At 39.8% G+C, this 12,635-nt stretch overlaps 1 protein-coding gene across 1 annotated transcript in view; it reads left to right on the top strand.

Moving 5' to 3' along the window:
• The window catches only part of DDHD2 (DDHD domain containing 2), a 27,545-nt gene that overhangs the window by 8,944 nt on the left and 5,966 nt on the right, over nucleotides 1-12,635 (top strand). The window contains exons 9-15 of the mRNA XM_010838775.1: nucleotides 1,021-1,143; nucleotides 2,230-2,325; nucleotides 3,346-3,456; nucleotides 3,565-3,720; nucleotides 3,975-4,077; nucleotides 4,218-4,388; nucleotides 5,256-5,418. Coding sequence (XP_010837077.1) covers nucleotides 1,021-1,143; nucleotides 2,230-2,325; nucleotides 3,346-3,456; nucleotides 3,565-3,720; nucleotides 3,975-4,077; nucleotides 4,218-4,388; nucleotides 5,256-5,418 — 923 coding nt within the window. The remainder of the gene's footprint in view (nucleotides 1-1,020; nucleotides 1,144-2,229; nucleotides 2,326-3,345; nucleotides 3,457-3,564; nucleotides 3,721-3,974; nucleotides 4,078-4,217; nucleotides 4,389-5,255; nucleotides 5,419-12,635) is intronic.

Below are 12,635 nucleotides of genomic sequence, written 5' to 3'. Positions count from 1 at the left end.
CAAAGAGATCCAACCAGTCCATTCTAAAGGAGATCAGCCCCGGGATTTCTTTGGAAGGAATGATGCTAAAGCTGAAACTCCAGTACTTTGGCCACCTCATGCGAAGAGTTGACTCACTGGAAAAAACTCTGATGCTGAGAGGGATTGGGGGCAGGAGGAGAAGGGGATGACAGAGGATGAGATGGCTGGATGGCATCACTGACTCGATGGCCATGAGTCTGAGTGAACTCCAGGAGTTGGCCTGGCGTGCTGCGATTCATGGGGTCGCAAAGAGTCGGACACGACTGAGTGACTGAACTGAACAGAAAATAATTATGGTTATCTTATTTCATTATAAATATGCACTGCTGCTAAGTCACTTCAGTCGTGTCCAACTCTGTGCGACCCCATAGACGGCAGCCCACCAGGCTCCCCCGTCCCTGGGATTCTCCAGGCAAGAACACTGGAGTGGGTTGCCATTTCCTTCTCCAATGCATGAAAGGAAAAGTGAAAGTGAAGTTGCTCAGTCATGTCTGACTCTTAGTGACCCCATGGACTGCAGCCTCCCTGGCTCCTCCATCCATGGGATTTTCCAGGCGAGAGTACTGGAGTGGGTTGCCATTGCCTTCTCTACTGATCTGTTATTAGAGTTACAGAATCATTGAATTGAAATGGAATTTGCGTATGAGGAAATGAAGAATGAATTGAATGCAAATTGATATAGTTTATAGAAATTCTGCTTGAAAGCTCTCCTTAAACACTACTAAGAGCTCAGGGAAAGTTTTGTTAATGATGATGAAGAATACTTTAATAGTCATTCATTCACCAAGTCATTTATTTAAAAACACATAAAGTTTTAATCGACTGCAAAAACTTAAAGATCAATCACATTTTAGTTTATATTTTGTATACATTTCGATTTAGTCAAAGTTAAGATACTGTGTGGCTATCTTACATAGTGCTTTTCTTTATTGCAAAGTAGTAGTAATAAAAAAATCTAAATGAATTTAGACAATATAAGTTTTACAATTTAATTTTTAGGATTTGCCAAGTATTTTCATGGATCAAGGAGATACACCAACACTGGAGGAAGAGTTGAAGAAACTTCAACTGTCTGAATTCTTTAGTATCTTTGAGAAGGAGAAAATAGATAAGGAAGCTCTGGTAAAAATAATCTTTTAAAACTGTACACTCTTCCATTTTCAGTATTTTTATTGCTTATTTTCATCATACTGCTGGCTAAGAGTCTGCCCTTTAGAAGCATTTTAGTCATACATACTTTATCATTAGTAATGCTCTTTAGCATTATTTGTTGTTTTTTTTTTTCCATCATATAAAGTGATCTTTTTTTTGTGGGAGTTCAAAGTTCAGAGGAGCCACGTTGATAATAGGAATAGAGCAAAGACTAAAATCCAGCACAGCTCTGAAAACATGAGAGCAGGTGTAAAGGCCACTGACTTTTCCAGCTCTTATTTTGTTACACTTTCCAGAGCTCTACTTACGGGTATTTGCTTATTTTTTTGCCACCTCAGGTGTGCCTTTTTTTTTTTTTTTAAGGTTTGTGACACATTTGTTCATTTAACAGGTATTTACTAAATACCTATTATGATCAGGCAGCTGTACCAAGTATGAGGTAGAGTGCTGATAAGGCAGATATCGTTCAAACCTCATGGTACTTATAGCTTAGTGGAAGAGACATAGATGGCCAAACACATAATTAATTACAGCTGTGCTAAGTTCTAAGTAGGGAAAGTACACAGTGGTTTAGGAGTATACCAACAGGATGAGCTGATCTAATCTGGGGGAGCGAAGGAAGACTTCATCAGGGAGCAGCCCTTTAGCCGACATCTGGATTGTTGGTGTGTTTTCTGCTCTGTGTGTCACTGCTCATGTGCATGAACAGGAACATAACCTTTCTCAGGAATGGAACATCTGAGGAGCGTGGAAACCGTGGAGGATTTTTTCTGTCATGAAGTTAGATACTCCTTTCTGTAGGCTTTTTTTTTTTTTTTTACAATAGTATCTGTATTACTACAGCATTGATAACTCCAGAATTGATATTTTATATTCCTTTTTTAAACTCCTTTATTAAGAGATAAAGTTATTAATGATGCTTTACCACTGGGGACTCTTAGTCATGTAAAGCCAAGAACAACAGAGTGCTTAGGCCTATTCCTCTCAGAGAACAGGACATTTAATTGATTTTATTTTGCCTAGAAATAAAAACAGTGTTTGATTTTTTATGCTTAGACTTTATGTACAGACAAAGACCTTCAGGAAATGGGAATTCCTTTAGGACCAAGAAAGAAGATACTAAACTACTTTAGGACCAGAAAAAATTCAATGGTATGTGCTTAATATAGCTTATGGGATTAAACAGTGTTCTGACTCCCTTGTACCCTTGTGCATTTTGAGATGTATAGGGAGCTAAGCAGTTGTAAAAATTTACCTTTGGCTCTGTTTTTTAGAAACTACATACATTTTATTAATATCTTTAAAAATATTATTAGTGTCAGAAGTCTTATCTCCCCTGGACTTCTACCATTCAATTGTTTTCCTTTTTTGGGTAGCTTTATAACTAGTTTATTGAAATATATTGCACATCACATACCATAAAATCACCCTTTTAAAATATACAATTCAGTGGGTCTTGGTATATTCAGAGTTGAATACCCATCACCACTATCGAATTCCAGAACATTTCCATCACTGTAAAAAGAAACATCATATTCAACAGCAGTCACTCCCCATTCGTCCCTCCTGTGAACCACTGATGTATTTTCTGTCTCTGAATTTTCTTATTCCGGATATTTCTTATAAATGAAGTTACACGATATGTGGCTTTTTGTGACTGGCTTCTTTCACTTAGCATAATGTATTCAAAGTATAACCACGTTGTAACAGTACTTGTGCACTGAATATTTTTGGCCACTGAATTCCTTTCCATAGCCTAGATGATTATCTTTCAACTGTTCAGTAGGTTGCTTGGGTCTGGTTTAAGGCTGATAGAGACATAGTGTCTGCTTTGATTAGAAAGGCATAGGACTGCACTGAACTCAGCAGCCCCCAGCGCCCCACAGTGCTCTGCTGCTGTTTTCTCTCATGATGGTTGCCCAAAATTTCAGTTACTATCCAGATGGCTTTGTACAGCTTTCATCATTTCAGAGCATGTAGGGATATCAATTCATAATTTAAGGCAGCTTTGGTTTTCATTAGCTGTATTTTGTTTTCTGAGAGATTCTTAAAATTGTTGACTGTCGTTTCAAAACCTTCCCAAGCATCCTTTTAAACCGGTAGAAAACTGTATAATCCTTTGGATATTTTTTACTACTTAGCAGCTCCACAGAACTATTGTTTATTCTTTAGGGTGTTAATAGACCAACCCCTCAATCACCTGCTGGGGCAAATATGTCTAATATCCCCAAAGAGTCGGAGTTCTACAGTAGTACTAATGGTCTGGACGTCGGCATTGGGCAGGTAAACAGTACTCATTTTCTTTGGTCATTTTATTGTTTGCCATTTGTATTGTAGAAACAGATGTAACTTTTATTATCAGTAAGAGATGCTTTTATTTCCTTCATCCAGGTGCCTGTAAAATACCCCCGGCTTATCTATAAACCAGAAATATTCTTTGCTTTTGGATCTCCCATTGGAATGTTCCTTACTGTCCGGGGACTGAAAAGAATTGACCCCAACTACAGATTTCCAACATGCAAAGGTTTCTTCAATATTTATCACCCTGTAAGCATTGGACAGCTCTTGTGATTTTGCCTGAATGTTAGGGCTTATTGGTGAAGAGCATATGATAGTCTATTGTGTTGATTTACTTTTTTCTATACTATTTTGTACTAATGAGAAAATTTATAATATGAACCTGGAAGTAAAGGGGACAGAACAAGTACATTTAAAAATAAATGAGCTTATAATTATTCTTATTCCTGAGACCATCATTATGATCAGCAGAGGTATATGTAACTATTGTTTTCTGCATGTAGTTTGATCCTGTGGCCTATAGGATTGAACCAATGGTGGTCCCAGGAGTGGAATTTGAGCCAATGCTGATCCCACATCATAAAGGCAGGAAGCGGATGCACTTAGGTATGTCTTGAGTCCAGAACCTGATAATTGTAGACCTTCTGGTCAGTGCAGGCTGACTGGATCTTGTTCACTTTGTTTAGCTATGTTGAGCCCTTTTATCTCCGTAAACCATGTAGCGTTCTTTTTCACATGTGTTTCAGAACTGAGAGAAGGCTTGACCAGGATGAGCATGGACCTTAAGAATAACTTGCTAGGTTCGCTGCGGATGGCCTGGAAGTCTTTCACCAGAGCTCCATACCCTGCCTTACAAGCTTCGGAAACTGCGGAAGAAACAGAAGCAGAACCTGAGTCAAATTCGGAGAAGCATAGTGGTCAGTGACTCTGTACACAGTGATTACCTGCACCGGGCCAGAGAAGAGGGACTCCCTGAAGTCTGGTTCTTATTCTCCCAGGGTCTTCTTAACTTTCCCCTTGTTGTTGAGAACCAGCACTAGACTATGAGTCCTACTGGGCCTTCAGCTCTGCTGGTTTCTATCTGTCATCAAATAGCCACAAATTGTGGAAACACATTATTTGTGAGGGAAAGTGTTAAGAGAAGCTGAGCATCTAGTAACTAGGCTTTAAACCATTCCCCACTCAGGCACTGTGGTGGTGATGCTAAGAGCCTACACTGTGAAGAACCTTGCTTTTACCGGGGAATGTTTGTGTATTCATGGGTCAGTTTTATTTTCCTGGCTGGGGACTAGCTGGGACACTTCTTTTGATTGCACAGTTAGTTCGGCATTCTTTTGCTTTTTAACTGCAAAAGGAGTTTCTTTTCAACTGCCTAAGGCGATCTAACTGCATTTAGTTTGTAAACCAAAGAAAGTGAAAGTGAAGTCGCTGAGTCGTGTCTGACTCTTTGCGACCAGTGGACGGTAGCCCACCAAGCTCCTTTGTCCATGGGATTCTCCAGGCAAGAATACTGGAGTGGGTTGCCATTTCCTTCTCCAACCCTGCTTGCATTTAGTTTATAAACCAAAGGTAAATGGAATTAGCTGTCAAAGGTATGGGAAAGAAAGGGGATTGGATAAAATCAGTGTGGCTTGAAAACAAGCTTTAAGGGCATTGAGAGGAGAGAGAGAGCTTTCTGAGCAGAGTAGCTCCTTCTCTGCTGAGGCTGGAGTGTAAAGGGAGATAAGGACAGCCTTGGAGGGCTGGAAGCTTCTATATTCTGACCATGGTTCCTTCACATCCAGATGTTAACACAGAAGAGAACCCTGTACCAGTGAAAGAGGAAGCCCCCCCTATCCATGTGGGAATGCTGAATGGAGGCCAGCGCATTGACTATGTGCTACAGGAGAAGCCCATTGAAAGTTTTAATGAATATTTATTTGCTTTACAAAGCCATCTGTGCTACTGGTAAGTGTTTGTTTTTGTTTTGGGTTTTTTTTTTTTGTCTTCAGTCACTCCTTCGTGTCTGACTCTTTGCGACCCCATGGACTGCAGCACGCCAGGCCTTCGTGTCCATCACCAACTGTTGGAGCTTACTCAAACTCATGTCCATCGTGTCAGTGATGCCATCCAACCATCTCATCCTCTGTCATCTCCTTCCCCTCCTGCCTTCAATCTTTCCCAGCATCAGGGTCTTTTCCAATGAGTCAGTTCTTCCCATCACGTGGCCAAAGTATTGGAGTTTCAGCTTCAACATCAGTCCTTCCAATGAATATTCGGGATTGATTTCTTTAGGATGGACTGGTTGGATCTCCTTGCAGTCCAAGGGACTCAAGAGTCTTTTCCAACATCACAGTTCGAAAGCATCAATTCTTTGGCATTCAGCCTTCTTTGTTTATTAAGCCTTCAGTGCTCAGCCTTAATTATTTATTAAGACCAAATATTTATTATTTGTATTTATTTTAAACAACATTTATTATTTTTTTAATGACAACCATTCTGAAAGGGGTGAGAGGATATTTCACTGTGGTGTTGAATTTCCATGAGGATTAGCGATGTTGAGCACCCTTTCACGTGCCCATTATCCCTCAAATGACATGATTGTGCTATTTTGTATTAATAATTATGAATAAGCCATCATTCTAATCCCAAATGAGCACTGCCCTATCCTGCTTTTTCTACATCTATCAAATACCTGTGATACAATGAGGACTTACTTCACTAAGCATAATATTCTTTAGGTCCATCCATGTTGCTGCAAATGGCAGAATTCTGTTATTTTTTATGGCTATGTATTATTCCATTGTAAATATGTACCACATCTTTATTTGTCTGTTGATGGATGCTGAGGTTGCTTCCATACCCTAGTTATTGTGAATAGTGTGGCTATGACTGGGGTGCATATATCTTTTCAGGTTAGTGTTTCCATTTTTTCTGGGTATATGCCAAGGAGTAGAGCTGCTGGATCGTATGGTAGTTCTGTTTTTATTTTTTTGAGGAGCCTCTATACCATGTTCTACAGTGACTGCACCAGTTTACATTCCCACCAGCAGCAGATAAGAGTTCCATTTTTTCCACATCCTTGCCAACATTTATTATTTGTGTTCTTTTTGATGACAGCCATTCTGACAGGTGTGAGGTAATGTTTCATTTTGGTTTTGAATTTCCCTGAGGAATAGTGATATTGACCACCTTTTCATGTGCCCATTATCCATTTGTATGTCTTCCTTGGAAAAATGCCTCTTCGGTCTTCTGCGTATTTTTTGATTGGGTTATTTGGGGACTTTTTTGATGTTGAGCTTTATGAGCTGTTTATATATTTTGAATATTAACCCCTTATTGCTCATGTTATTTGCAGATATTTTCTCCTTTTCAGTAGCTTTTGGTTTCGTCTTGTCTGTGGTTTCCTTTGCTGGCAAAAAGCTTTTATGGATTAATTAGGTTCCATTTGCTTATTTTTGTTTTGAAAGATAGACCCAAAATATTTTGCTATGATTTATATCAAAGAGTGTTCTGCCCATGTTCTCTTTTAGGAGGTTGTGGTTTCCACACTTGTATTTAGATGTTTAATTCATTATGAGTTTATTTTTGTATATGGTGTGCAGAGATTTTATGTCATTCTTTTACATGTTGCTGTCCAGTTTTCCCAGCACCACTTAACGAAGAAATTGTCTTTTCTCCATTGTATATTCTTGCCTCCTCTGTTGTAGGTGAGTTGACTGTGGCTGTGCGGGTTTATTTCTGGGCTCTGTTCTGTTCCATTGTTCTGTGTGTCTGGTTTTGTGCCAGTGCTAATATATTTCGATAACTGTAGCTTTGTAGTATAGTCCGAAGTCTGGGAGGATAGCTTTGACAATATAGGGCTTTTTGTGATTCTGTATAAATTTTAGATTCATTTGTGCTAGTTCTGTGCGAAATGTCATGGGTATTTCAGTGGGGATAACATTAAGTCTGTAGGTTGCTTTGGGTAGTATGGCCATTTTAATAATATTAATTCTTCTGATCCAAGAGCACAAAATATCTTTTCACTTCTTTATATCATCTTTAGTTTCCTTTCTCAGCGTTTTATAATTCTCAGAGTATAGGCTTTCATTTCCTTGGTTAAGTTTATTCCTAGGGCATTTTATTCTTTTTGATGTAATTTTAAATGGGATTTTTTTTTACTTTTTGATAGTTCGTTAATATTGTATAAAAAGCATTAGATTTCTGTATATTAATCTTGTATCCTGCAAGTTTACTGAATTCATTTGTTCTAATAGCTTTTTGGTGGAGGCTTTAGGGTTTTCTGTATTAAAGTATAACGTATCTGTAAATAGTGACAGTTTTACTTCCTCCCTTCCAACATGGGTGCTTTTTCTTCCTTCCTCCCTTCCCTTCCTCTGATGTTGTGGCTTGGACTTCCAGTACTATTTATGTTACATCAAAGAAGCAAAAGTGGACATCTGTGTCTTGTTCCTGAATTTGGAGGAAAGGCTTTCAGCTTTTCATTGTTGTGTATGATGATAGCTGTGGGTTTGTCATAAGCAGTCTTTATTATGTTAAGGTATGTTCTCTTTATACCAACTTGGAGAATTTTTGTCAATGTATATTTAATTTTATTAAATGCTATTTCTGTATCTATTAAGATGATCATGTGATTTTTGTCCTTCCTTTTGTTGATGTGGTGTGTCACACTGATTGAACTGTGAATATTGAAGCATCTTTGTGTCCCTGGGATAAATCCCACTTGATCATTGTGTATGATCTTTTTATTTATTTTTTTGGATTGTTGCAATATTTTGTTGAGTTTTGCATCTATATTCATCAAAGACATTGGCCTGTAGTTTTCCTTTTTTGTAGTGTATTGGTGTGATTTGGGTATCAGGATAATGATAGCCTCAAAGAATGAATTTGGGAGAGTTTCTTCCTCTTCAATTTTTTGGAATAATTTAAAAAGGTTGAGTGTTAAATCTTTGTAGTTTGCTAGAATCCCCCTGGGAAGCTGGTCCTGGACTTTTGTTTCCTGGGAGTTTTTTTTTTTTTTTTTAATATGTAACTTTTACTTATTTTTACGTATTTTAATTTTTAATTTTTACTTATTTTCTATTATTTTTGGCTGTGCTGGGTCTCTTGCTGCACAGGCTTTTCTCTACTTGCAGCACGTGGGCTTCTCATCGCGGTGGCTTCTCTTGTTGGGAAGCATGGACTCTAGGCCGCGCGGGCTTCAGCAGTTGAGGACCCTGGGCTCTAGGGCACAGGCTCAGTAGTTGTGATGCAGAGGCTCAGTTGCCCTGCGGCATGTGGGATCCTCCTGGACCAGGGATCGAACCTGTGTCTCCTGCATTGGCAGGCAGATTCTTCACCACAGAGCCACCAGGGAAGCCTTCTGTGAGTTTTTTACATAACAAATACAATTTCACTACTAGTGTTTGGTTTGTTCAGATGGTCTGTTTCTTATTGATTTCAGTCTTGCCAATTTTTATGTTTTTTTAGAAATTTGTCCGTTTCTTCTGGGTTGTCCAGATTGCTGGAATATGACTCTTGATAGTATCCTCTTATGTTTTTCTCTCTCTGTGGTATCAGTTGTAATTTCTCCTCTTTTATTTCTTATTTTGATTATTTTGGGTTCTCTCTTCTTGGTGAGCCTGGCTAAAGGTTATCAGTTTCTCATTATCTTTTCAAGAAACTAACTCTTGTTTTCATTGATATTTTCTATTGTTTTTTAAAATTTTGTATTTATTTATTTATGGCTGTGCTGGGTCTTCATTACTGCACTGGCTTCTCTCTAGTTATGGCAAGCAGGGGCTACTCTGTTGCAGTGCATGGGCTTCTCACTGTGGCGGCTGCTCGTCCCAGAGCGTGGGCTCCAGGGCACGGGGCTGCAGTCGTTGCAGTGTCAGGGCTCTTAGAGCACGGGTGTGGTAGACCAGGGATTGAATCTGTTGCAGCTTCAGGGCTCTTAGAGTACGGGCGTGGTAGACCAGGGATTGAATCTGTGTCTCCTGCATTGGCGGGTGATTCTTCACCACTGAGCCACCAGGGAAGCCCTGTTGTTGTTTTTTCTTTAAGATCTGTTTTATTCCTTCTCTTTTTGATCTTTATTATTCCCTTGCTTCTGCTAACTTTGCATTGTTTTCTTTTTCTAATTCCTTTAGGTGGTAGGTTTGCTTGAGACTTTTCTTATTTCTCAAGGAAGTGAAGGCCTCTCTCAGGAAGGCCTGTATCACTATAAGCTTCTCTCTTAGATCGTTTTTTCTGCATCCCATAGATTTTTGGAGAGTCGTGTTTCCATTTTTATTTGTCTCAAGGTATTTTCTGGTTTCCTTTTTGATTTCTCTATTGATCTGTTGTTTTTTTAGTAGCATATCATTTAATGTCCACATGTGAGTTCTTTTCCTGTTTTTCTTTCTGTAATTGATTTCTAGTTTCATACTATTGTGGTTGGAAAAAATACTTGGTATAATTTCTATCCTCTTAACATGTGATCTGTTCAGGAGAACATTTCATGTGCACTTGGAAAAAAAAAGTCTGTATTCTGCTTTTTTCGGACATAATGTCCTTGTAGATATCTAATATATTCAGATCGTCTATAATGTGTCATTTAAGGCCATTGTTGCCTTATAGCTTTCCTGTCTGGATGATCTGTCCATTGATAAAAGTGGGCTGTTAAAGTCCCCTTCTGTCACTGTGTTATTGTCAGCTTCTCCCTTTAGGTGTGTTAGTATTTGCTTTACATGTTGAGGTGCTCTGTCTTGGATGCATATATGTTAAACATTATGGCTTGTTCTTGTATTGATCCCTTATCATTATAGAATGCCCTTCTTTGTCTTCTGTTATAGCCATTGTTGTAAAGTCTATTTTGTCTGATAGGAATATTTAGCCCATTGACATAGTAATTATTGATATAGATATGTACTTATTGCATTTTATTACTTGTTTTCCAGTTGTTTTGTAGTTCTTCTCTGTTCTTTTTGTTTCTTCCTTTGTGGTTTACGGAGCTTCTCTGGTGACTCAGATGGTAAAGAATCTGCCTGCAGTACGAGAGACCTGGGTTCAATTCCTGGATCCAGACGATCCCCTGGAGAAGGGAATGGCAACCCACTCCAGTATTTTTGCCTGGAGAATCCCATGGACAGAGGAGCCTGGCGGGCTACAGTCCATGGGGTAGCAGAGTCGAATATGACTGAGCAACTAAGCCTTTGTGGTTTAATGATTTTATTTAGCAGTATGCTTGTATTCCTTTCTTTTCAGTTTTTGTGTATTTGTTGTTGTTTTTTTTTTTTTAATTTGTGATTACCTTGGGGTTCATATATGTTGACCTATATTTCCTTGTTTTAAACTGGCTGTCATATGGGTTCAAACACATTCTGAACATTCTACATTTCTGTTCCCCTCCTCCATATTTTGATGTCGTATTTTATATCTTCCTATTTCATGTTTATTGTAGTTACAGTTGCTTTCACATTTTTTTGTCTTTTAATCTCCATACTGCTCAGTTCAGTTGTTGGTCCTCAGTCCTTACTCTGTATTTATTTCTTCTCTATAGGTTCTTACTTCTTTTCCGCTTAGAGAAAACCCTTAATATTGATGAAATCTTTCAGTGTTTGCTTGTCTGAGAAGTTCTTGTTCTCTCTTTCAGTTCTAAATGGTAATCTTGCTGGGCAGAGTACTCTAGGTTGCAGATCATGCCACTCCCTTCTGGCCTGCATGGTTTCTGCAGAGAAATCAGCTGATAGTCTTATGGGTGGGGATTCTGTTTTCTTTTTTCTTGCTGCCTTTAGAAGCCTCTCTCTACCTTTTGCCATTTTAATTATGTTTTCTCTTTGTATGGGTTTCCTTCAGTTCAACTTGTTTGGGGTCCTCTGTACTTCCTGTTCCTGGATATCTTATTTCCTTCAGGTTTGGAGAGTTTTCAGCCATAATCACCTCAGCTGCATTTTCGATGCCCTGCTCTCTTCTGTCTTCTCCTGTAATGTGAATGTTGGTTATTTAATGTTATTTCAGAGATTTCTTATACTGATTTCATTTTTAAAAATCGGATTTTCTTTTTGCTGTTCTGATTGGATGATTTCCATTTTTCTGTCTTTCAGATCATATATGTGTTCTTTTGTATCACTTAGTCTGCTATTCATTCTTTTTAGTGTGGTGTTTTTTTTTTTTGGCAGCTATTGAATTCTCTTCAGATTGGGTCTTTTTAAATATTTTCTAGTTCCTTTTAAAAATTCTCACTATGTTCATCTATTCTTTTCCCTAAATTCAATTAACATTTTTATTAACAATGTTCTAAATTCTTTACCTGGTAAATTGTTTATTTCTGTTTCATTATTTGTTTTTTTAGGGTTTTTTTCTCTTGTTCCAATTGAGAGCAGTTCCTCTGCGTTTTTATTTTGCTTAACTTTATCTGTCACTGTGAATTTAGGTGAAACAGTTACCTCTTGTGGTCTTAAAGGGGTGTTCTGATTTGGGAGCATCCTTATACAGACTGCGTGTGCCCAGTGTCTCCACTGGGAGAGCTGGATTCCCTCAGATATCCCCTCAGCAGGGGGTGGGGCTGGAGCTGGGTGTGAGGCAGACCTTTGACCCTGCCCAGTGGCTGGCACCCTGCTGGGACAGGATCTGATCCAAGTTGCTGGAGGCAAGGGTCGGGCCCAGGCTGGCTCTGTTCCCTGCAGGTGTGTGTTTTCCCCTCTCCCTGCGTTGGAAGCCTTGCCCCAGAGCCGGGAAGTACTGACCAGAGTGGTACCCACGTGGACCCTCTGCAGGCAGAGGTCTGAGCTGTCTGCCTGCCGGAGCTGCACTTGTTCCCTTGCTCTGCTCACACGCAGCCTCACGTGCATGTCCCCCTGGCCCCTCACAGCCCATCACTGTGCCCAGCCTCCACCACTTGTCATAGGGCCACCCTGCAGGGTCCCTGGGGCCTGTGTGTAGTCTCCGGGTATATCCTGCGGGAGCTGTGGGGTAGAGGCTGCTGTCAGAGTGCTAGGCTCCTTCTGATGCGCCACTTGAGTAAGTGCCAACCGTGACTGCTGCCCCCAAGCAGGCTCTGCCCCAGGCCCGGGTTGCCCCTGGACCCTGTGCCTGGTGGAGGATGCGGAGCGGAGGTATATGCCCAGGCGGGGAACCTGGCAGCCACTAGAGCGCTCGTCCAACTGCCCCCTCTGCCCTGCTCTCCCTGTGGGGGTACATAAGCTGGCATGCGCGCGCAA

This window comes from Bison bison, unplaced genomic scaffold, assembly GCF_000754665.1.
Source record: "Bison bison bison isolate TAMUID 2011002044 unplaced genomic scaffold, Bison_UMD1.0 scf7180017864105, whole genome shotgun sequence".
NCBI lineage: Eukaryota > Metazoa > Chordata > Mammalia > Artiodactyla > Bovidae > Bison > Bison bison.
This window is presented reverse-complemented; position numbering and strand designations above follow the sequence as displayed.